Source organism: Crocodylus siamensis, chromosome 2 (genome assembly GCF_052110815.1).
Source record: "Crocodylus siamensis isolate JL-2025a chromosome 2, ASM5211081v1, whole genome shotgun sequence".
In the NCBI taxonomy this organism is placed as follows: Eukaryota; Metazoa; Chordata; order Crocodylia; family Crocodylidae; genus Crocodylus; species Crocodylus siamensis.
This window is the reverse complement of record NC_143396.1, coordinates 22,176,147-22,200,647: the sequence shown is the minus strand read 5'-3', so window position 1 is coordinate 22,200,647 and position 24,501 is coordinate 22,176,147. Positions and strand designations below refer to the sequence as shown.

The 24,501-nt window shown below is 46.5% G+C and overlaps 1 protein-coding gene across 2 annotated transcripts in view; it reads left to right on the top strand.

Annotated features, from left to right (window-relative positions):
* Positions 1-24,501, top strand: part of CPZ (carboxypeptidase Z) — a 72,407-nt gene that overhangs the window by 36,278 nt on the left and 11,628 nt on the right. For both annotated transcript variants that reach the window (XM_090035504.1, XM_090035503.1), the window contains exons 8-10: positions 10,888-11,023; positions 12,393-12,532; positions 20,811-20,910. In XM_090035504.1, coding sequence (XP_089891630.1) covers positions 10,888-11,023; positions 12,393-12,532; positions 20,811-20,910 — 376 coding nt within the window. The remainder of the gene's footprint in view (positions 1-10,887; positions 11,024-12,392; positions 12,533-20,810; positions 20,911-24,501) is intronic.

Sequence of the window (24,501 nt, the reverse complement as noted above, 5' to 3'; positions counted from 1 at the left end):
ACCCCAGGTACCTGTCAACTTTTTACCAGCTACATTCTGTCACTAGGTCAACATACCCCCTGCCCCCCACCCCCACCAACCTGTCTCATACCTATTGTCTTCCATTGCCTCTAATCTTCACAGCCAAACATTTTGCATTTTCAGAGACCTGCATTTTGCATATTGGCTTCTATTCCACCCAGGAGAGCAAACAAAACATCAGCAGACTCCCTATTCCTGAAGAAGGGTGTTTGTGCCCAAAAGCTTGCAAAAACAATTTTTCTAACTATTTAGTTGGTTTAATAAAAGATATCACATTGACCCAAAGAACTTTGTCTGCCTAATCCCCACAAGGGAAATTTATTTGGATTTTTGCAGAACAATAGAGACTATCAGGCACAAAGAAACACCTTTTATAAAATCAAATGTGCCAACAACACTCACCCTGCTAAGTATCAGGTCAATTACAGCTTCTGGAATGGATCTTCCAATGACTGCAACAATGTAGTAGTGCTTACACAAGCTTATTATCACCTCCTAATTACTTCCAAGCTCTGTTAAGAGGCTTTCAAATGTATAGACTGTGTGTAGTCAGTAGGTCTGTGCAAAATTTCAGCAACTCTTTGGGTTCGGAGATGTTTCGTCCATTTTGGTGCCTAAAACACCAGATCCTAAATGAAATGGATGGCTCCAAAACATCTACAAAATAAAAGAAACATTGTTTCAGAATGTTTTGGAGGTGGGCTTGTGGGGAAACAGAAACTCAGAAGAAGGAGGGGGAAGGCAGCAGGGGAGAGGGGAGGACAGCTCCAATATTGACATCTGTAGCTGACCAGTTTCTGCAATCCATCCCTGTGGTATCTTCCAATTGGAGTGCTCAGAGGGAGGGACAGAGAAACAGCGTATAAGGCTCTGTGTGAAGCCTTTCTGTCCCTTTTGGGAGCTGTCTCTCTAGAAGCAACAGCGTGTGAAAGGTACTGTGGTTGGCTGCAGTGACTGGCTTCCTAGTCAGTCTCCTGCTAGTCTCTCTTTTTGGAAAGGATTAGATGCACCTTTCCAATATTACAGATAAAGGATATAGTAAGCAGAGAGGAGAAGATATAGTAAAGACAGAAGATATAGTAAACATACAGAAGATATTTCACACACACGCACACATTTTCCAAAACAGCAAACATTATGAAGTATGCTGGAAAGGCAGGTGCTAGGTCTTCCAGCAGAGGAGCAAGAGGGGGCAGAGGGAGAGCTATAAGTCACCCCCCATCAAAAAAAGCCTACTATGCAGTAGCTTGTTACTACTGCGCTGTAGCTTCTTCCCTAGCAAGCATGAGGCTTCTTCTGTTAGTGGCAGCAAGGAGGTGGGAACAGTGTCTGCACCTGCCCCACCTCCACTAACACCAGCAGTAGTAATAACCCCCAACAACACTAGCATGACAAGCACCAACATGACAGTCTCCTCCATCCCAATTTCAGTTCCCAGCAAAAGCATCCCAGTGGCAGAGGAGGAGCTGGATCTGAAACCAGGGAAGATCAGTGTCATAGCCAGGGAAATTCTGGGGAAAGAGGAGAAATCTGAGTTTGTGCTCCACACGCCTCAAAGTTCCCCTAGAGCCAGGTCTCCTTCTCTGGAAGGCATTGTGGAGGAGGTTGTGGGGGCAGGTGGCTCAGCTTCCACTGTTGTGCCTCTGCTTGCTGAGGAGTGGGATAAGGCAGGATCTCCACCTGTGCCCCAGAAGTGAGGGGGGGCGTGTAGTGTGGGATCATTTTGATGTGGCAGATGATCCAAAGTATGCTATCTCCCTGCACTGCCAATGCAAGATGAGCTGGGGCAAGGACAACAAACACTTCAGCACCACGGGGATGCTGATGCATAACAGGAGGAGCCACCTCCTTGCCTTTGCTCCTCCCCAGCCTGGCACCAGTGGGAGCATACCCAAAAAGAAGTCCCCCTATCGCTCTAAAGCTCCCATCCACAAGAAGCAGAAGCAGGCCACCCTAGACAAGTGGGGAAAAGGCAGAGGAAAAGGGGACACATTCCCAAGGTGAGTGAGGTCACCCAGAGCATTGGGCAAATGCTTGCTGCCAGTGGTCAGCCCTTCTCCTTAGCTGAATGGCCAGGGTTCAGGCAGCTCATGGCTCCATCATACCAAGTGCCTGCATGCACCACCTTCAGCAGGACAGTGGTGGCCTCCCTGTATGAGGCATATAGAGAGTACTTGAGGGAGGAGCTGTGCAAGGCAGGTCTGCAGGTGGCTTTACACTTCACCTCAGACATCTGTAGCAGCTAAGGTGAAGATAACGCCTACCTCTCCCTCCCAGGGCACTGGTATTATCAGTCAGGCATCAGTGGACTCTCCTTCAAGCAGAGGTGATGGATGAGTCCCACTCAGCAAGGGAGATCATGAGGGCCATAAACCGCATGGTGCAGGGGTGGCTTATTGGACAGAGAGAGCTCACCCATGGGTTCATGGTCACTGACAATGGGCCAATATGGCCAAGGCGGTTCATGATGCCAATTTTGTTGGCATCCGCTGTGTGGCACACAAATTCCACCTTATAGTCAGGGACATCTTGGAGGGGGACAGGGTTGCCAGTTAGGACACCTTCACAACCATCCAGCTCATTTCAAAATGCAGGAAGGTAGTGGGCTACATTCACCAGAGTATCAAGTGGGGCAAGATGCTGCAGGACAAACAGGCAGAGCTGAGCACAGAATTATGCAGGATGTGGAGACTCTGTGGAACTCTACATACCTGATGCTCAAAAGGCTGGTTGAGCAACAGAAGGCCATCCATGAGATGGCCATGTTGGGGAGATCAGGTTCAGTTGCCCCCTTAACAAAACAAGTGGGATACCATATCCCAGATCTTGGTGGTCCTCAAGCCATTCCTTGAAGCCACCAAGAGCCTCAGTGCTGGCAATGCCCTCCTTATCCAAGTGATCCCTGTACTGAGGGAGCATCAGAACCAAATGGAGAAGTTCTAGGGAATTGATGTTGCTGGGTGGGCAAGCCACTGTCACCAGAGGTGCAGACACTGGTAAAGCGGCTGAAAGAGGGCATCAAGAAACATCTGGATCCATTGAGGTCCAGTATGTACATGTGCTGGTGGGGATGTGTGACCTGAGGATGAAGAGGAGCGTCTGTGGCAGCAAAACCCTGGATTGATGCATGGTGGTGCTGGTGAACAGAGTCAGTGAGGCAGAAGGGTGGTGGAAGGGGGATGTGGAAGAGGGGGATCCACTTTCCCAAGCCAGCTCACCATCCACCAGCCAATCTCCTCCACCACAGGTTCTGCCAATGTGGGCCAAAGGCATGGCTTCCATGTTTGGGTCCAGGGGCACCAGACCCCAGCATCAGAAGGTAGCACCAAGGCCTCAGTGGATACCTATCTCACCAAGGACATGGAGCTGCTGCTTTGCAACCTCTTGGCCTACTGGGCAAGCTGCAGCCAGATATGACAGGATCTGGCCATGGTTGCCCAGGAACACATGTCCTGTCCACTGAACAGTGTTTTGAGCAAGAGGGCGTTCAGCATTGCTAGGGATGTAGTAACACCTCACCACATCTGCTTGGATCCTGATTTGGTGGAGCAGTTGGTGTTCCTCAAGGTGAACCTCCAGCTGCTGGGGTTCCCCAAGCTCCACGTGCAGACAGAGTGAGTGCAACCCTCCTCACTCTGTCTGCATCTGTTTCTTTTTTATTTATTTTTTTAAACCTTTTAATGCCCTGCTCTCAGAGCTGGAGGTAGCACTCACTATATCACCAGCCAGCAGGGGAAGAACATGTCCTTGCTGAGTTCCCATGCCAGGACGAACTTGGAGGTATGGGCTGGGGCTATGGGGTAGGAGGAAACCCCAGGTCCTGGGCATGACCTAAAAGTGAACTCTGCCAGAGTCAGGGAGGTCTGGTGGGACTGCCAGTGGCACAGCAGCCCCCAAAAAGTGCCAGGACCGCAAACCTCCCTGGTGAAAGGTGGTTAGGAGGTGCCTTATAACTTCCAGCCACCACATGTGCACACAGTCCTGGCTAGGGAAAGCCCAGACCTGTAAGATCTTTGAGAGGCCTGAGGCTTGCTGGTTGGAGTGGAGTTGTGGTGCTTCAGGTGAGCTTAGCTGCTTGGGATGCCATCTGCAAGGCATGGGCCGCAGTGTTAGGGGAGGTACGGAGTTGCAGAATGGATGTCACCCCTAGACATCAGGGGCCTAAATGGGCAGCCTCCTGCCTTGGAAACATCTGAATTGGTTTACCATCAAGGCATGGCAGGAGAAAGAGGAGTGGGTGGTTGGCCCAGAAACAGGTAGGTGGGCTGAGGTCTCACCTGCACTGGGAAGGTCCCCAGCTCTTCCTGGATGGAATAAATAGTGAAGAATCCAGAGGCTGGCATGAAATGCAAGCAAGAAAGCCAGTCAGTGAAAATGTAAATGTAGGTGTCAGGAGGTGAGGAACAGGCTGGGGGTGGGGGGAGGGAAAGGGAGATGTAGCAGGTAAAAGTGGAGAGGTACCTGGGGAGTCAGATTTTGGGCAGGTTATAGTGTGTCATAAATCCAATGTCTATATTGATTCCATGAGTTCTGTATCTAGGAGGTTGATGAATTGAAGTTCATAAGCTTGTCTGTGAAAAGTGCTTTGTAAATTCCCTTTGAGGATCAGGCCTGAGAGATTGGAAACAAGAGTGCCTTTCTTGTGAGAAATGTAACCCCATAGGTAGTTGGGTATTCTTGTCTGTAGTTGGTAGGTTTTGCATTTCTTGTCATGGCATGGTTTAGATCCATTCGGTGTGTTTTGGGCTGTTGGCCTCTAGTGATGAGATTAATGAAGTTTGGTGTTTGTTTGAATTTACAAACCACTTTTCATAGACAAGCTTATAAACATCACTTCATCAGCCTCCTGGATATAAAAACTCATGCACCCAAAATAGACATTGGATTTATGACATACTATAATCTGCCTGGCATCTGACTCCTCAGGTACCTCACCACTTTTACCTGCTACATCCCCCTTCCTCCCCCTGCCCCCCAGTCTATTCCTCACCCCCTGACATCTCCATTTATATTTTCACTGACTGGATTTCTTGCCTGCATTGCATGCCAAGCCAGCTTCTGCCTTCTTTACTATTCATTCCATCCAGGAAGAGCACACACACACCAACTAGATGCTTCCTCAGCCTAATGAAGGGTTTTTAAACCCAAAAGCTTGCTAAGATATATTTCTCCAACTATTCATTTGGTTTAATAAAAGATATCAGAGGTATCCTTGACTGGTCCATGCTGGGGCTAGGACCCAAAGCAGGGGTCAAAGGGCCAGGGGCCCACCACAAGGAATGCCCAAGGCAAGAGGCTCAGGGTTCCAACTGACCTGAAGGCAGGGCCAGGGCATAAGAGGGAGCCAAAGGTTCCAGAGAGGAGACCAGAGCTGGAGGGGGTAAAGGATGCAATGTGCAAGGCATGGGCCACAATGTTAAGGGAGGTACGGAGCTGCAGAATGGATGTCACCCCAAGACACCTCAGTGTCGCAGCCTCCCACCTCGGAAACATCTGAATCATCAAGGTATGGCCCAAAAAGGAGGGGTGGGCAGCTGGTCCAGAAACAGGTGGATAGGCAGAGATCTAACCATCACCAGGAAGGCTCCCTGTTACAGAATACCATCCCTGCTGGTTTGATCCCGGTGCACCTTAACACACACACAAAGTCACACATGTCACGAGTTTTGCTTTGAACAGTTTGAGGTGCAGTTTCACAGAAACCCCTGAATGTACCTGCTTGACACCTGGCAGGCTTCATGGATTCAGAAGGGGCTAGCATTCCTGCTGTTTTTATCCTTCCATGCCTTAATACACACACGTGACATGAGTTTTGCTTTGAAGAGTTTGAGGTTCAGTTTCACAAAAAACCCTATACCTATCTCCTTGAAACCTGGTAGGCTTCATGACCTTGGACGGGGCTACCATCCCTGCAATATACATGTGAATTAGGCAAGAAATGACAAAGTTACAGGCATTTTAGTGATTCCCTATTATAGCCTATGGCCAAATCACTGAAACCGCGTCAAAACTCTGAAGCAGATTCAGCTGAATAGAAACGGAACAGTGATCTGAAATACCAAAATGAATCACTGTCCTCTGAAATGGCTGAATCCAAAATCGAACTGAGACATAGCTGTTTCGCACAGCCCTAATAGCCAGTGGCCCCTGCTGTGATGGTCAATGATTTTCTATTAACTCTTCATTTGAACTGAAATTTAATTTGAACAGTGTGACGCAGTTAACACTGTTGACAAAATGCTGAGCACATCTACAAATATCCATACTGACCACCGTGCTACCCCCTTATGGTCTCCAAGTTAACCCCTTCATTGTTTTGGTGGTATAGGGAGTATGTCAGGGATGCTACTATAATTGGTTGATTTCCACCTACCAGAATTACCTCTGAAGACTGGTTGCAGCTATGCAAGACACAGGGAACAGACAGAAGTGGCAATTTTTGCCCAATCTGGCCACACAAAGAAGTTTATAGCTGTTACCAAATACAAGTGCATGACTGTAGACAGCTTCAAAAATGGCCGATTAGGTGAAAATTGAGTGAGGGGTCAGATGAAAATGTTACAAAACAGAGTATCTTCTGTTTCAAAACATGGGTATCTTTTGTAATTTGTCTGTGTTGCCTGCCAGAATGGGAGGGGGGAAAGGGAACTGGTGGAGTTTTGTCTGGGGCGTTTTCAGCCCCCGCTGGAGGGAGGGGTGGGTGTAGTAGAGCTGGATGGGGAGCCCCTAGAATGAGATCCCTCTGCTCCCTTTCTCTCCTCACATTCTGAAACAGGGACAGGCTGAGAGAGGAGGAGCCACTGCTAGGAGAAACTGGCTTCACACTTGCAGCCAGAAAGTAGATTCCTCTCCTCCTTTACAACTTCTGCTTGTTCCAAGGGATCATTGTAACTCAGAAATGCTTCATGCAAAGTGTTCTGAGCTACAGCGAGGAGCTGCACCTCTGTCTGCACTGGCTTTCTTTAACCTCTGTCAGATCAGGTTTCTTTAACTTTTGCTAAGGTCTGAGTTAACACTGATCAGTGGATTAGGAAACCACAAAGTTGATTTAAGTATTCACTCATGGTCTTGCACTGAATTCAGCACCAAACCCAAAATTCAGAGCCCTAATATCAGAAAGCTGGTCCCGGTGACACCTATGCATCCTCAGTAAAGTCAAGAAAACTGCATGGCTGTCAACGAGGATGGAGTATTACATACAAAGTTAAATTAGTGCCTTCCTTGAGTGTGTGCAAGAAAACAACAAAACTGTGAAATCTGACATCAATAACAGCCACTTTTAATCTTTGAGTTGGAAAAAGTATTAAAGTATTTTAGAAATTCCAAGCAAATGTTAATGGTTAGTGAAGCTTGTCCCTAAAACTGGAAACTGTAAGCAGTTTCCTTTTTTCTGATTTCTTCTTTACGTCAGCATCATGTTGCCTAGTGGAGACATGGAATCAAATTTTCAAAATCACTTCGGTGATGTTCAATAGGGCTTAGGCTCCTATGGAAAAAGGCTCCTTTCAAAAGTCGCTCTGGGCCTTTTTAAAATGTCACCCTGAATGTCCAATTGACATCATTAGAAACAGAACTGGGCCCATAAATCCCTGAAGGGTTATTGAGATCAGGATTGATGCCCCAAATATCCACAACACTAGTTATTTATAATCAATTTAAATACACTCATTTTTCCAATGGAGTCTTGAGTTTTCAGAGTTATCCTGCAGATGATCTGTCTGTCATTCAGTCCCATGCTTGGATCTTTGCTTGTCAGTTGAAATGGAACATCCTAAGTGCTCTGTTGAAAGTAAGCAATGACTTCTGGGATGGATAAATAAAACAGTTACTTCCTTCTGCTTGTGAATCCTAGCTCTTTCCAAGGCTTAATTGTTAGGTTTCCACATCTTGTTTTGTCTTCTGCTGTCATTTTTTGTCCCATGGGTGACAAAATTACCCCTCTGTTTTATAATAGGGTCAATTGACTCCCTATAACCAAGCATAAAATGTCACCAAAAATATATAAACTCCTCTTTCCTTCCTGTAATCTGTCCTCTCCTTGCAGTTTCCCTCTAAGCTGCAGACTGGCTCGTGAATCTAGTCGTGTGTAGTCATAGACTTACTCTCCGCTTCGTAATCACTCTGGCACATATAACCCCTCATGGGCCTATGGCATTGGCTGGCTTTTCTCAAGCGGACACTTCAGCACTACAATAGTCTACTCAGGCCCATGCACTGCTGAATGCCTTTTTATAACACTTTTCAGTTTCTGTTAGAGGCGTGTATTCAGCTTAGTATTAATGACACTAAGCTAGAGGTGTTATAAACAGTTTTAGTTTGTGCCAGGAGAAATAAGGAGGCCTGTAACTGGCATTAGTTACTTCAGTTTACAAGCTCAATAAAATAAACTATTTAATCCCCAGAGCACTTGGCACATTTGGTGAAGTGCAAACAGGCTGCTGCTGCTTTCATGATTATTATTTCTACTATTACTACAGTACCTACGTGATTTAGAATCCTGATAATTTCACTACATATAATGGATAACATTTCCCAAAGCATCGAAACCATTAGGTTCCTAAGTCATGAGACTTTAGCTTTCAAAGCCACTTAGGTGCTCTTGTACACTGGATGCTTTTGTATTCACTGTGTTTAAATTACTTGTGATAAGATTCTAAATTGTTTGTGGCACAGTTCAAACTGGGATTTGAGTTCTAGTATCATGAGTTTTTGAAGCATTTCATCCTAGATTTTGGGCAAACTTTTTTATTGAAACGTACTCAGTGGGTGCAACTACACATACACTTAATGCACCTGAATTTACTACACAGTAAATTGCCTGAGAATTTACCTACACGTGTACTCATGTCAGGTGCAGTTTTACACCCAACAGAAGCAGCCTAGTCTAAGGCTGCTCCTGCCCTGCCATGCACCCCTGCAGCAGCCAGGAGGAGCTCCAGGCTCCCCTGGCAGGGGGTTCAGGCTGGCAGGGGGTTCTGGGCTACCAGGAAGCATGGGGGGAGGGGAGGGGGGTCAGGCCTGGGCTCTGAATGCTGGAGGGAGCTGTCCTTGGCTCTGGGGGCAGCTTCCAGCCCCATGGAGCTCAAGTTCAGCTGTGGCCAGTTCTCCTGGGAGGAGTGTGTGTTGATCTGAGCCACCAGCTGGGGAGGCAGGGCCCATGGCAACCATACTGTACCTGTGCTTCCTTCCCCCAGGAGCTATGCCTCCCCCTCAAGCTGAAATCACAGTAGCAGTGGGGCCCGGAGCTTCCCTATGGCATGCATCCTGAAGCTAAGGTGGAGGCACTAGGGTGCAGGGCAGCAAGGACCATGAAGAAGCCCCAAGGCTGGAAATTGTCTTCATGCCACTGAGTGGCCAGTCCTGCCCCTGGCTGTGCTGTCTAGGCCCTGCAGTACCTGGTATAATGGCAGAGCCTGACCCAGTCTGTCAGCAGCCATGCCTAGCTCTGGGGTCCCTGTGAAGCAGGGGTCCATGCTTGCATGCTTCTGGGCCAGTTGCCCCCTATGTGGTTACCACACCAGTGCGGGGCTGCACCCAGTACACCTGTGAAGCTCTCATCAAGGAGCAGGCAAGCGCCAGTGTGCCCAGCCTCTACCAGCTCATACACAGCCTCCTGGGAGAACTAGCTGCAGCTGAACCTGAGTTCTGCACAGCTGGGAGCTGCCCCTGGAGCCAGGGACAGCTTCCTCTACCCCTGGAGCTCAGGGCTTAGCCAGGCAGCAGTGTGGTTCCCTACTGCTTGGGCTGACTGGAAGCAATTTGCTCCTGGTCAGCATCTACACATGTGATACAGTGCATTAGTTTAATGTGCCATGTTCTAGTACCTGTATCTAGTGGTACTAGCAAATGGTGCATTAGACTAATCTAATGCACAGTAATTGCTACACATGTAGACGGCGATGCTTTAGATTAGTCTAATGCATGGTAAAGCATCTTGCATAGACATGCCCAGCGAGAGGCTGATGGAATAGCTTCGGGATTTGCAACCCACCAAAGTTAGAATATGGGATTTAGATAAAAGTCTAGGGATTAGATGCCAATTTGAGGCAAACATCAAAACAAATTGTCCAGGAAACAGGACAATCACTTTCCCTAAATGTCTACTATTTCTTCCCCCTTCCCAACTGCACTTTCTTTTCTTTTTGCAGGTATCAATCTACCATCCTTCACTAACAGTCATTTCCTCCAATGACTTGTGTGCGGTCCATGCCTCCAGCCAGTAGAGCATAACCTGCTCACTTTCTTAAGGGTACCTTCTTCCATCTGCCATTCAGCCCAAAGAAGAAATAGTGGTTAATCTAGCAGAGTATATAGTAAAATGAAGAGCATCCATGTTTGCTACATATTCCTGAAAGCCCTGTGACATTCCCATTGAACTGAGATTAGTGTAGAGGTCAAACCTGTTGGACCTCTGCTCTACCTTTGAAAAGCAGAAGTAGTGAATGGAGGCCCTGACAAACTAGAATAGATTTAATTCCTACTTTTGAATCCAGAAAGTCTTTCTGGATTTATTTTTAATTGGATTAAATAAAAAGAGAAAAAAGGAAAGAAAGAAAAATACCACAGAAGATAACAGGGGGGCTGGTAGTTCAGATTGAAGTACGAACCCTACAGAGAAAGCACAGCATGCCCTCCAAGGAGCTGACAATGCTCAAGAGATAGCAAAGCCCCATGTGTAGGAGGAGCGATAGTCTTGTAGAGAGGTTTCCTTGTTTGTAAAGTCCTAGAGAACACAGTCTGGCTTACTGTTTGGTATCTGAGCTTAAGCGGCTAGTGCTGAGTGGAAATTAGTGGTGGAAAGGTAATTGGGAAAAGTGCTTATCCTTGACAGAGCAACTAAATATTTGCCAACTCCCTTCATTTCAGATGTTCAAACTGCTGGCTAAAGCATATGCAGATGCACATCCAGTCATCTCAGACAAATCAGAAATTCGCTGTGGTGGAAGTTTTGGGAAACGAGGAGGCATTATAAATGGTGCAGAGTGGTACAGCTTTCCTGGAGGTAAGATTCTGCTAATCTGTAAAGTGAAGTGAAACCCAAGTAAGAACCTTATTAAAGATAAATTAAAACTTGATCCAAAGCCCCAGCTGAATTTAGGATCTTCAGATGATTAAACCTTTCCATTTAATAGATAGGGAATTGAGGTGCCTAATTTGACTGTGTGGATTCTGTGCCTGGAGCTAAGCATCTAAACATTAAAGGCTCAGCATTGCAACACCCTTTTTGGACCCAGGCCTGAATGCTCAAATCACTCCTGAAAATGGGGGAAAAAGTACCTGAGACTTACTGTATTTACTCAATTAGAAGAGAAGTTTTCCTCCCACATTTAACATGAAGGGGAAAAAAGCCTCTCACCTTACAGCTGAGTACAAGGCAGTGGAGGGGCAGGCAACTGCCAGAACTGGAGCTGGAGCCTCTGCATACCCCAGCGCTCCTCCCCTGCAGCCCTCAGTCACACCCCCACGCCATTTCTCCTTCTCTCTCCCCATCTTCCACACTCCTCCTTACACTAGCAGGGTCTGTCCTCACTGCAGTCTGGAGCATGGAGAACATGCTCCAACCTGGCCCATAGCAGCAGCGTAGGCTCCATGCCACTGCTACAGGGCCAGGCTGGAGCCATGCTCCATGCCCCATGTTGCATCAGGAACAGAGCCTGCTGGTGCAGAACAAAGGTAAGTGGAGGGGATAGAGGGGCAGGTTGGGGGAAGACATCGAAGGGGGGAGATAGAGAGAAGAGGGGTGGGGGTCTGAGGCTGTGGGGGACAGAAGCAATGTGGAGCAGGTGGAGAGGAGGAACATGAGGATGAGGAACTGGGGCAGCCAGAAACCATAGGGGGCAGATAAGTGATGGGGAACAGGCAGTAGGGGATAAGATGCCTGCTTTTCACTGCCTGTTCCTCTACTGTCTCCCCCACTGTCTGACCCATACCACCTATCCCATTACTGTGACCCTTATTACCTCTACCCCAACTGTCAGCAGCAGTGGGGTGGTGATGAATTTAAAATGATCCTCCAATAATTAGATTCCACACATGGACAATTTTAATAAATTTAAATTTTTTCCATGTGTTCAATCTAAGTACTGGGGGGGAGGGGGGAGGGCGGGGCAGGTCATCTTATATTTAGGGTCATTTTGTATTTGGGCAAATAAGGTGAGTACTTTTTAAAATTTTACCCATTATCTGTGAGAGGCAAGAATTCTTGTGAGTGTCATCTTTTATATGCCTGCCTGTGCCAACCATACAGTTAAATCAGACTTAACTGTACGGTTGGCATAGACATAGGCAAGCTTTTGGGTGTCATAGTGCCCTTCTTCCAAATGTGAAATGGATTGTTTGCAATAATTTTGCTTCTCTTCTTATGACTTTAGGTATGGCGGATTTTAACTATCTTCATACAAACTGTTTTGAAATTACCGTGGAGGTGGGATGTGAAAAATTTCCTTTGGAGGAAGAACTATATTCAATCTGGCATGAAAACAGAGAGTCCCTTCTGAATTTTATTGAAATGGTACGGTTCTACTTTTACAAACATTGCTTCTTTGCTCAAGGGTCTCCTTCTCCATTCTTCATTGGTATTTCTTTGTTGTTATTTCCCAGTTGGGGAATCTTATGAGAACATATGACTAACTCCACTAGTCACTATGCCATACTTCACCTGTCTGAGACTGTGAATAATACTCTTTCTTTATCTCACAGGAGGGATTAAGGGTTAAGGATTTTTTGTGAAGAATTCAAATATAGAAGGGAACCAAGGACATGTCTATAAACAGTCTGGATGGTCTTATAAATTAGATCCTCAAAATTAGAGAAAGACCTATCAATTCAAGAAAATGCACTTCAACCTTTCTGTCAAACCAGTTTAAATTTGTCCAAATTTCAGGTAACTTGTCATTGTTATGTGGTTCTCCAATCTGTGGTTTTGATTATGCTACAACAAAGCTTTTTAAGAGTTCTAGGTGGAATTAGAAAGTACCAAGACTCTTATTAGACACCAATGACCAAAACCTAGCTACTTACTAGGTGTCACATATCCTAGGGTAAGCTGGCACCATGTCACTAATGTGCCTTGCTCCTAAGCATGCTCTGCTAACCCATTTCTGACTGTATGCTCCAAGATTTCACATTTGGAAGTACATCAGTAGGCCAACTCAGCATATCCCTCTTTGGCTGTCCTCCTGACTTTTGCCCCAGATAATCTGGGGATGACCTGTTTCTGGGTTGAGTTCATGGTAAAGCTGTGCCTGGAGAAAGTCTAGCTGAGACATGCTGCTACTTCAGTGTATGTGTACCCCATGGCCTAAATCCTATGACGCCCTTTTTACATAGAAGCTGGTAAGGTCCTGATGTACACAACCAGAATTAGAAAGACATTCTACTTTGTGCAGACATGTAGCTTTCCTACACATTCAATACACGTGTACTCCCCTAGAGAGGAATTCTAAGATAGCTCTCTCATTCCTTTCAGCATGTGGCATTTTGACACATTCAGGAAGCACATGGCCCTCCATTCATTCAATGGGGATTTTTAACTTGTGCTGAGACTTTCTAGCTGGAATCTCATTTATTTCTGATGGTGTAAAAGTCTTGGCATGGTTTTCTTAGTTCTGATGGCCAGATGTCTGTGTTGGCAGCATAAAGATCTTCCTCCATAAATACCTTAGTGGTCCATAACACAAGAAACTCCAAGCAGTCAAGGGATTTGACTTAACCAATGCCTTGTATGTCCCAGCAGAGTGCCCTAATCCCCAAGTTATACAGGAAAAATGGTCAAGGGCACCTTTGACCCTTGTGTTCCCTTGAAGGTAATCCACTAGGAAACTAAGAGGAAAGAGTTGTGAGGCCAATAGGAAAGGAAGCATGGGAGCCTAGGAAAGAGGCTTTACCCTAGAAGGGAGGGAATCCTGGGTTCTGGCTCCTGCTCCCAATGCTATTCATGTATTTTACACAGTGGGTCTCTCTTTAATACCAATGCATCAGAGACAGGACACTTTCAATCATGGCACTATTCTGAGCTGCTTTGTTACAAGTGGGGCCAGGATCTAGGCCAGTGGAATCCCATCAATGCAAGTGGCAGGGTACTCAGGCATACAGCGCATGAGCAAAACTGGAAACAAATGAGTCATCAAACAGATGAGTCACCCATGCCGTCAGTGAGTCACCAGGCTTCCATTATTCTCCTGCTGCGTGAGCTGATGTGTGATGAGAGATGTCACAAGTAAAATGTGGTTTCAGGAATGATTTGACAGTGGAGTCAGTTAATGCCCCACAAGGCAGAGTGGTTTTACGACAGACAGCTGGAGAATGCTGAGTATTAGAGATGTGGGCTTGCTTATTTTTCTAAGGGGAGGTCTGAGACCTTACAGTTTGCTACTAATGATTCATCAGGCTTTTTCATTTCCTTTCACCAAACACAGGCACAGGTATACATAGGGGTGTGTTTGCTGGGGATTCAGAGAAGGTCTTTCCTACATGAAGAAGTACTGTCATAAGAACTGTTGCTAAAAGGCTTGCAAAATACTACAGTCTTGGCATGAATTACAGTCCCATTGGGAAGGCATTTCAAGTAGGCGGAGCACAATGGGAGCCTGATCTCTATTCCAGTGCTGCTTGTTCAGTGCTCCCAAAGAGCGCAGATAGAAATGACATCTGTCGCATGATCGGCCCCTTGAAAATACTCTAAAGTTGTGCTCAAATGGAAAAGCACAGCTTCAGGGCACTCCAATAATGCAACAAATTAACCCTCCAAACTGGAGCACCTTTATTAATTTCTTTCTGTTTTTCCTGCAGCACAGCCTGGCCCCATCTGCTGTATCTGCTCTCTGGATGGGAGGGGGAGAAGGCAGGGGAAGGAGGTCCATTCTGGGGTTTCCTCAGTCCCACTGGAGTGGGGAGGTGTGTGGATTGTAGCTCCTCACCTCAGGGGGGGAGGGGGGACTCCACTCTACCTATGCCCCACTCCAGTGGGGCTGAAAGAACTTCAGAATGGACCTCTCTCCCCTCCCTTCTCCTCTCTCCCATATAGAGATGCACCAATACATTGGTCTGATATCAGATCAGTAATGATATAAAGAATTTTTTCTGTATTGGAAATAGGCCTATTGCAGCCTATAATTTGTCTGATAAATGCCCGTGTGTGTGCACAGCTGTAGAATAGTGCATAGGTAGCGAGCAGTAGAGTCAGCAGTATGGAGAGCTGCGTGCAGCAGGTAAGTCTGGTGTGGTGGGAGGTGAGAAGGGGAAGAGGGAGGGAGAAGGGGTGTGGCGGGGCAGATCAAAGACCCCATGGTGAGGGTGGATGTGGGGTTGGGGTTGGGGTTGGGGCTGGGCTACAGCTGCCAAGCCAGGGCCGGGGTGAGCATAGGATGGGGGTGTGGCTCGTCAGGGTTGGGGGCGGGAAGGGACTGCACATGGTTCATCCAGTGCTCATCTGGAATCTCCTGCCACTGCTCCTGCTGCTCATCCAAGAGGGCATGGGTTGGGGGGCAGGAAGGTGGGGCATGTGCCCCCTGATCTATGCGAGGCAGGGTGGGATGGGGTGAGGCTCTTCCTGGCTGGGGAGATCTGGGGGCACACCCCCCCATCCTGGATAAGTTGCAGGAACAGTGGTAGGAGCCACTAGATGAGCACTGGATGAGCCACACACAGCAGTGAGAGCTGTTTCTCTTACTGTGCCCCCCAGACGAGCCACATTCTCCACGCCATGTCCGCCCCAGCCCCGACACCAGCCCCAGCCCCAGCCTTAATCCCATTCCCTCCCTCACCACAGATGCCTTGATCTGTGCCCCCAAACCTCTTCCACCACACCAGACTTACCAGCTGGGTGCAGCTCTTCAGGCTGAAGAGCTGCGTATTGAAAATCAGATTGGTATTAGCCAATATGCCTCCTTAAAATTCATCTATCAGTATTAGTCCCCAAAATCTCTATTGGTGCACCCTTACTCCCAGCCATAGACAGCGGCAGAGCTGCAAGGGGTGAGAGGTGGACCTAGAGGGAGAGGATGCACAGACACAGCCTTTCACCCTGGATTGGCTCCGAATTGGAGCTTATCCTTCACCCTCCTGATCCAATAGCTAATGTCTGTTGGGTTGGGAAGATAGGTCTAAATCAGCAGTTCCCAACCCCAGGTCATGACCCAAAGGAAGGTCATGGGGGCAATGCCGGCAGTGCTGCACAGAAAAGACAGGCCGCGCTGCATCCTAGGGAGCTCCCCCACCCCTGCCTCTGGGTCTCCGCTGCCACTGCTACACTCCACTCCCAGCAGTGGGGCATGGAAAAACAAGTTTGGAAACCACTGGTGTAACTCATGGCAGTTTCTATGAATTGCTCCAAGTCCTGGGAGCTGCATTTCTGCCTATTCCCAAAGACTCTTAAGCAATGCAAACAGAATTGAAGTAATGGCTTATTTACAAGCCTCCTCAGCAAAGGCAGCATCTACCGCCCCTAAGTCATAGTCAGGGTCTCTTGCTTGTTCTTCTTCCATCTCTAAGATGCTTTTCTTTTTGGCTGCTAGTGGTCCAGTCTTAAGAGAAAGGTGCTCTTGGCTGCATAGCCTGGTAATTCTGTTGCTGTCCCATGATGTAGGAGGGCTGCGTTCAAATTCTTTTAGAGAGAGATGAGTTTAGAACCTCAGTTCCTGGCCAAAAGGTGGAACAGAAACACTCAGTCTTTATTCAACTACAGTTTCAGGGATTTATACTACACTTCTGTGCCTTCATAGAAGAACTGAATCTCATGCAGCATAAGTGGACTTAGAAACTTAGGGTGTTTATACATGTGTGTGTGGGGGGGGGAGGAGGGCACTTCGCGAGCCACTTTAACCAAAGCGCCCAATGTGTCTCTTGTATCATAGTCCCTGTGCTTCAAAATGGCGGCAGAGGTGCTTTATCTAAAGCTCATCAAATGAGACACTGGAGGCTCCCAGAGCACAGTAATTACCACACTCCAGCAGATTTGTTTAATCAAGTCTGCTCCGATGCACTGTAATTAGTGTGCCAGAGCAGCCTCCCTAATTGTGTATAGGCACCCTTAGACACTTCAGGGACAGCACTGAATCACTTCCAGGCATGTGTAGGAGGAACAGACTTTGTTGTGTAGGGCAGGACTGCTGTCATATGAGAAATGGAATCATGTACACATGACTCAGGCCATTACATGAGGTGTTATAGACTGCTGTTGGGTGATTTAGAAAACCAGGAGTAATGGCCACAAACTCCTGGAAGATAGATTCAGGCTCAACATTAGGGAAAACTTCTTCACAGTCAGGGTGTCCAGACTGTGCAATAAACTCCCTCCAGAGGTGGTGCAATCGCCTAGCCTGGAAATTTTCAAGAAGAGCCTGGACAGTCACCTCACTAGGGTCACCTGACCCCTAGTTATCTTTCCTGCTTGGTGCAGGGGGGTGGACCTGATGATCTTCCGAGGTCTCTTCTGGCCTTACAGTCTATGAATGTATGAATCTTAGAAACTATGTAAGTGTCATTTGTTCATCTCGGCAGGGAAACAGAATTCTACCCTGTGGCCCAGATTCTTTTCTGCTTATTACATTGACTTAGACATGTAAGTACAATTCTATTCTACATTGCTCATGCCCCCTAAAAAACTGTGCATATAAAAGATGTGTGGGTCCTCCTGCTCACTGCGTCTTGGGGCTCAAACTTAATGATAAAATGATGGGCTGCGTTCACATGGGCGTGGACATTTGTTTCCCTGGGGACAACTAGCAGCAGCATACCTTGTTTTCCCCAGGGAATGCCTATGCTATGGATCCTCTGGTGCACAACAGGTCATCCCAGGTGGGGTAGGGGAGGCTGAGGCAAGCACTGGGCTGGCCCCAGAAGCCTTAACTGGGGTTCTGGGGGCCTCCTGGGACTGCAGCAGTGGCAATCCTGCCACTCAGAGCCGGCTGGGAGCCAGAGCCTGAATATCCAGGAGTCAAAAAGTGCCTCTGCTGTGGTCCCTGCAGCACGGAAAACAGCTGAATGTGCAGCATATGGCACCGCTGATGTGTCTGCAGCACCATGTACCACACGGCTGCGTTCATCTGGAAGTAGCTATGGTGTCTTTCCAAAATAGATTTTTAAGGGTTTTGCAAATACTTGAATAGGGTAGGATAGAATTGCACTTAGATACTTACATAGGTGGAAGAGAATTTGGTCCAAAATATGTATGTGCACGCCTAGTCCATTGTGCTTGAATTCTTTAGAGAACATTTATGAAAAAGGTGGGTGGGTTGTCGTTTTCGTGCCAGTTTTTGTGACTTAGTCTTGAGGCTGATGAAGGCAACTTACAACAAAGAATTTTGGAGGAACTCAGGGAAGATGAAAAGAAATCTCATGTGGACACTTGACTTGGCTAAGTCCTACTTCATTGCAGCTTTTGGTTTTTATACATAGCATATAATTCAGTTCCTGACATACAAGTGTACATACACCCACTGAGTATGTTCACTAGGGATTTGTGCTGGACAGGCCAGTAAGTAATGGCATGTGTTCTTTCAAGTATGTGCACAAGGCCAGGTAAATCCTGAAATTGTAACTGGAGAAAATCTATGACTAGTTGGTGTCAGACACTGGAGGAGGAGGAGGAGGTACCTCCTATAGCTCAGTCCTTGGGACATTCAAAAAGCCAGAGCCTGAATTGATTCAACCTTTGCAGGTTAGTCTAACGTGCCTAGGTTGAACCAATTGGTAACAGCACATATGTTTCCTCTGGACTGAGAAAATGCAAGGCACATGTCTGCAATTACTCAGGCCAGGTGCCGAGGGGCGCTAGAGCGCACCCTCAGCTGCAGGGAAGCTGTGTTGGTGGGGTGTGGCCAGTCCAGGCTGAACTGGCCAGAGGGGTTTGGGAGGTCAGACTTGGCTGCTGTCCTCCAGGAGCAGTGGGGTAGCAGGGAGAGTAACCCCCCTCCCTGCTCCCTCTGCCTTAGGGGCCATGGTGGCCTGCTGCTGCAGCAGCGAGGGGGGAGTGCGAGGCAGAGCCAGCTCAGGTCTCTGCCAGTAAGACAGGGAGGGGGAATTAAATGCTTCGTTGGCCAGACCCTGTCCCTGCTGGGGAGCAGAAGAGCAGGGCCAGCCCTGCTGGACTGGGGCAGAGAGCCCAGCCCAGAGACCATGCCTTGTCAGATGCTTGGAGACATAGGTTTAAGTTAAACCAGGAAGGGGTCTGGGACAGACATTGCATAAACTGGTTTGAGCCAAATCAGTTAAGTCTGATACTACATTCAAACAGGTTTATCTCAGACCAGTTTTGCTATTTTGAAACTGGTTTATGAGCACTGAATGTCTGTTCTGTTACAGGTTTAAACCAGTTTCTGATCATTTAAACCAGTTTATGTGCAATGTCTGTCCCTAGCCAAAGGAGCAATGACTTTCCCACTGTTCTCCATTCATTTTATCCAATTAATAGTGAATTAAAGGTGCAGTGAGTCGATTTCAGCTGGAGAAGGGACTAAGTAACACCTAAGTTTGCTCTGGTGATTAAAGCACTTTGCTGTAAAGCAGGAATTGCAGGTTTACCCCTTCTCAGGAAGTGTGTTTTGAATGTGTGGCTAGAACTTGGGTTTTTTGGATGAATGACCTAACCACAAGGCTGTTGCCCCACAGCTTCCTCCTTTTTGTTTAGGCCAGTATAGGTAGAAGATGATTCCATTTTCTCACAATCCAAAAATGAGTAAGTTTCAATAACTACAGTTACATGGTTACGTATGTGCCATTTAGTCGCATATAGTGACATATAATTTAATTATTAGATATCAAATAGGTAAAATATGATCATGCCTCTGTTCTTATGATAGCTTAGTTTAATTTCTAAAGAAAAACAGTTCAGATAAGCATCTGCTCCATGAACTTTTGGATAACTCACTGAAACATACGGGTATAGGTTCATTCAGCAGTTACAAATACCTTGCTGACAACAGGTAAGTGATTACAGAAACTTAAGGCAGGACTCTTTCTTTTAGCCATTAGCAGATCAGCTTTCTGTCATGCCTTATTCTGATAGACTACACAGCAATTTAAAGTTGTTAGGAGGTTTTTTTATAGACTTTTTAAGCAACCTCTTGTTTCTTGTGGTAAATATCATCATTCAGTAAAGACTACAATACAGACCACCAAACTCCTTTTATTTTATAGCTGTCTGATGAAAATGAGTTTGAGTGAATCGAAATGGAGCTGGATTAAATCCATATATATTGCCCTTGAAGCCTTTGAGATGTAAAGATTTTTATAGTGTGAGATACTGTAGAAGTCTATGTTGGAAAAGCTTTTTGAGTGAATGCAGAACAGTAAGCAAAACTACTCTCTAGATAAGGCTGACTGAATTACTCCTGATAAGGATTACGTCTGCCATAACCAATTAAAACTTTTCCCATTCTGATATATACCAGATTATTTGGTGTGTGCACAAATCTATTTGGTTTAACAGGCAGAAGTTACACTCATCTTCATAGCACTGACCTCATTGAAATAAGTACCAAATGATGGGGGTCAGAACCCACAAGAGTATTGTCTTTATGGAAGCAAAATAAACCCGACAATCATGAAGGAATTTCAGGGCACACCATGACGTAAATATTCAAGCCCTCCCTTGGTCTGAATATTCAAGAATGAGGAATCTGATCCAAAGAGATTGTATGTGGACCCATAAATCACTTCTTTAGGCAGCCAAATTACCAGTTCATGGAGACTGTTTTCTTTTCATCTCTGCCTAGGGATTTTCTTGCAGGAAGAGGCTTGGATGCAAAGAATTATCATGTGATTTAACTCCTTGATTTTTTTTGTTGTAGGTCCACCGTGGGATAAAGGGAATTGTATCTGACAAACTTGGTAATCCAATAAAAAATGCCCGGATTTCAGTGCGAGGCATCAGGCATGATGTTACCACAGGTAATTTGTTGATGGTTGTCTGTTTCTCGTATGATGGTGATGGTCTGCACTATGTAGCTGAATGTATATGCAATTCTCACTTAGGCAGAACATTCAGTGATGATTTCAGGATTTGGCTGCATGAGCATAATTCTAAAATTACATGGGAAATAATAAGTAAAAATCTGCATATATGTACACAGATGGGGTGGGATACAAAAACCAACAAGCTCACAAGTAAGTCCACAATTTTGTCATAGTATAATTCAGAGGAAACTGAGCCTCATGGCATGCCTTCCTCCTCAGTCAGAAGAGAGAACATATAGGATTTAGGGAAATGTAGTTCAGCTGGGGATCCTGCCAAATAGAAAAGAATGAGGCATTAGCTCTTCAAACTATAACTCCTATGTTACAGTACTCCCTCATAGGGAAATGTACTTGGTAAGGTTACGGTTTAGCTGCTATAAGCACGCAGCAAGACTGCTTAGTAACTTTTCCACAAATGTTGCTATTTCCTCACAACTCTATCACGCAATTTGCTAAAAATTACCATACTGGAATCATAGCCTCATTCGTAAGTGCAAGAATTCTTTGTAGAAAACTCCTATCAAATGTCTTGCTAACCAATATGGCAGTGTATTCACATGGAACAACAAGCCTCACTCTCATTTTAGTTCCCCTTTGGGTTTGTGTCAGTGTGGACACAGTTAGTGTACATGTGCCTCATATATACAACTTGGAAGCTTCTGCTTAGCTATGTGTTGGGGCAGCCCGGGCATGCTAAGCCTCCTCATGCTCTCAAGGACCAGCAGAGTGACTGCATACTTCCCTCAGTTTCCTTATACCACCAGTGGTAGTGAGGCAGAACCACAGTTGCAGCTGACTCATCTTAGCATTTGTTAGAGCTTAACAGCTATTTTGTGAAGGCATTTGATACTCTCCCCCCTGTCCCCCCCATTTGGTTTCTGAGTGTTTCCAGTGTTCCAAGGAAGAAAGAAGAGACTAGAAGGGAGAACTCCCTTGGACTCCCTCTTCTGTGTTCCCTATAAAGCAAGGCAAAGGCACACAACAATTACAGGTGGGGGACTCTAACTCTGACCCTCCTACTGGAGCCTGATGCCCTTTATAGGCAGACATAGTGGATGCCTCTTCCACATCTGGGAATGTCATATCATTAAGTGGTCCACTTCACCAGGGAACTGGTTGAGGCTGCATGCTCTTGGTGCATGGTTGTCATGGGAGACTACCCAGACATCTCATGGGAAGAGCACTCGGTGAAATCCGATCAGTCGCAAAGCTTCCTCACTTGTGTGGATGAGCTGTATCTGACTCAAGAAGTCTATGGGCCAACAAGAGGTAAAGCGTTACTGGACCTAGTACTGGCCAAAGGGGATGACATAGTCAGTGACCTAAGAAATGATGGAAAGCTGGGTGGTAGTGACCACGAGATAATCACCTTTACTATCCATTGCAAAGCTGGTAAGTCAGTCAGCAATATAGAAGTCCTCAACTTCATGAAAGCTGACTTTGACAAGCTTAGGAGGCTTCTTGTCAAGGCCCTAAGGGACCATGACTTGATAGGAAGAGGAGTCCAAGAGGAGTGGTTGCTCCTCAAGGGAGTGATCCTGCCAGCACAAGGGATGGCCATCTTATCTTGGAGGAAGGGTAGCAGAAGTGTTCAGTAACCCCCTTGGCTCAGCAGGGAACTTGAGGACCTCCTATGCCTCAAAAGAGAGACTTATAAAGGATGGAAAGCTGGAATCACCACCAAGGAGGAGTACTCAGCACTGGTCCAGACCTGCAGAGAGTGGATCAGGAAAGCCATGGCTGGAGCCAAGCTCCATCTGGCTTCACATATCAAGGATAACAAAAAGTCCTTTTTACATATGTAGGGAGTTGAAAAAAAGCAAGGGTAACATTGGACCCCTGCTGAACCAAATGGGACAACTTATAATCAACTCCCAGGAAAAAGCCAACCTGCTTAATGTGTACTTCACATTGGTCTTTCATCAGCCCAAAGGGACTGCCCTACCTTGCATGATGCGCGACGGTAAGGTGAGGGCGTATTTATACCCAGCATCGGTGTAGACTTTTTAAAGAATCACCTTGAGAGGCTGGACACCTTCAAGTCAGGTGGTCCTAACAGATTACACCCTGGAGTACTCAAGGAGCTGGCAGGTATCATAGCCCAACCATTGGCAAAAATATTTGAAAATTCATGGTGCTCAAGTGAAGTACCTGAAGACTGGAAGAACGCCAATGTGGCACCCGTCTTCAGAAAAGGGCAGAAAGTAGACCCCAGGAATTACAGGTCAATCAGCTTGACCTCAATCCTCGGTAAGATTCTGGAGAAAATTATCAAAGAGACCCTTCTTGATAAGCTGGCTGATGGCAACATCCTGAGGGACAGCCAGCACAGGTTTGTCATGGGTAGGTCTTGCCTGACCAATCTCATCTCCTTCTATGACTGGACAAGGGAGAAGAGATTGACATCATATATATGGACTTTAAAAAAGTCCTTGATCTGGTGTCCATGATCTTCTCATGGAAAAATTGGCCAACTGTGGCCTCGGCTACACCACAGTCCGATGGCTGGGAAATTGGCTCTGAGGTCAGACGCAGAAAGTAGTAGTTGATGGTAGCAAATCATTATGGTTCTCCATGACCAGTGTTGTCTGCCGAGTCTCTGTCCTTGGACCAGTTCTCTTTAACATTATCAACGATGTGGACATTGGTGTCAGAAGCGAGCTGGCTAAGTTCACTGATGACGCTAAACTTTGGGGCATAGCGTCCACACCTGAGGATAGGCTAGTGATCCAGGCTGACTTGGATAAGCTTAGAAAGTGGGTGGCTATAAACCTGATGATGTTCAATACCAAAAAGGTGCAGGGTACTCCACCTCAGGGGGAAACCCCCCTGGAGCACACTTATAGGCTCAGCAATGCTACGCTCGCTAGCACCATGGCTAAAAGAGACTTTGGGGTCATGATTGACCACAGGATGAACATGAGCCATCAATGTGATGTTGCAGCTGGTAAAGCAAATAAAACTCTGGCTTGCATCCATAGATGCTTCTCAAGTAAATCTCAGGATGTCATCCTCGCACTATACTCGGCTTTAGTGAGGCTGCAGCTGGAGTACTGCATCCAGTTCTGGGCTCCACAATTCAGGAAGGATCCTTTGACCCTATCTGACTTTCTGCCCCTTGATGATCTTCACGGTCCCTTCCAGCCCTAATGTCTATGAAATCTATGAAATCTTCCCATAAATTTAGACACATAAGACTCAAGCTGCATCTCCTGAAGCAATCCAAAAAAGGCTCTCTAATTACAAGGAGGAGAGGTCAGGCAGGTTGGAACTGAGTAGTTCATCTTCTAGAATTGCACAGCTAAGTCCAGTTTCAGAGAGGCCAAAGAAGCTTATCCCAAAGTCTCCAAGTAATAAGAGGTTCCTACTTGACAGCATGATAATTTATACCAACAGTCTCAGCCTCAACTCCCAGACAGAGGCACCCTGAACTCATCACATCAAATGCTAAGTGTCCCTGACGGCTCTGAGACTCATTATCTGCCTCAGAGCAGGGGAAAGGATGAACCATCAGTGTCATTGAGT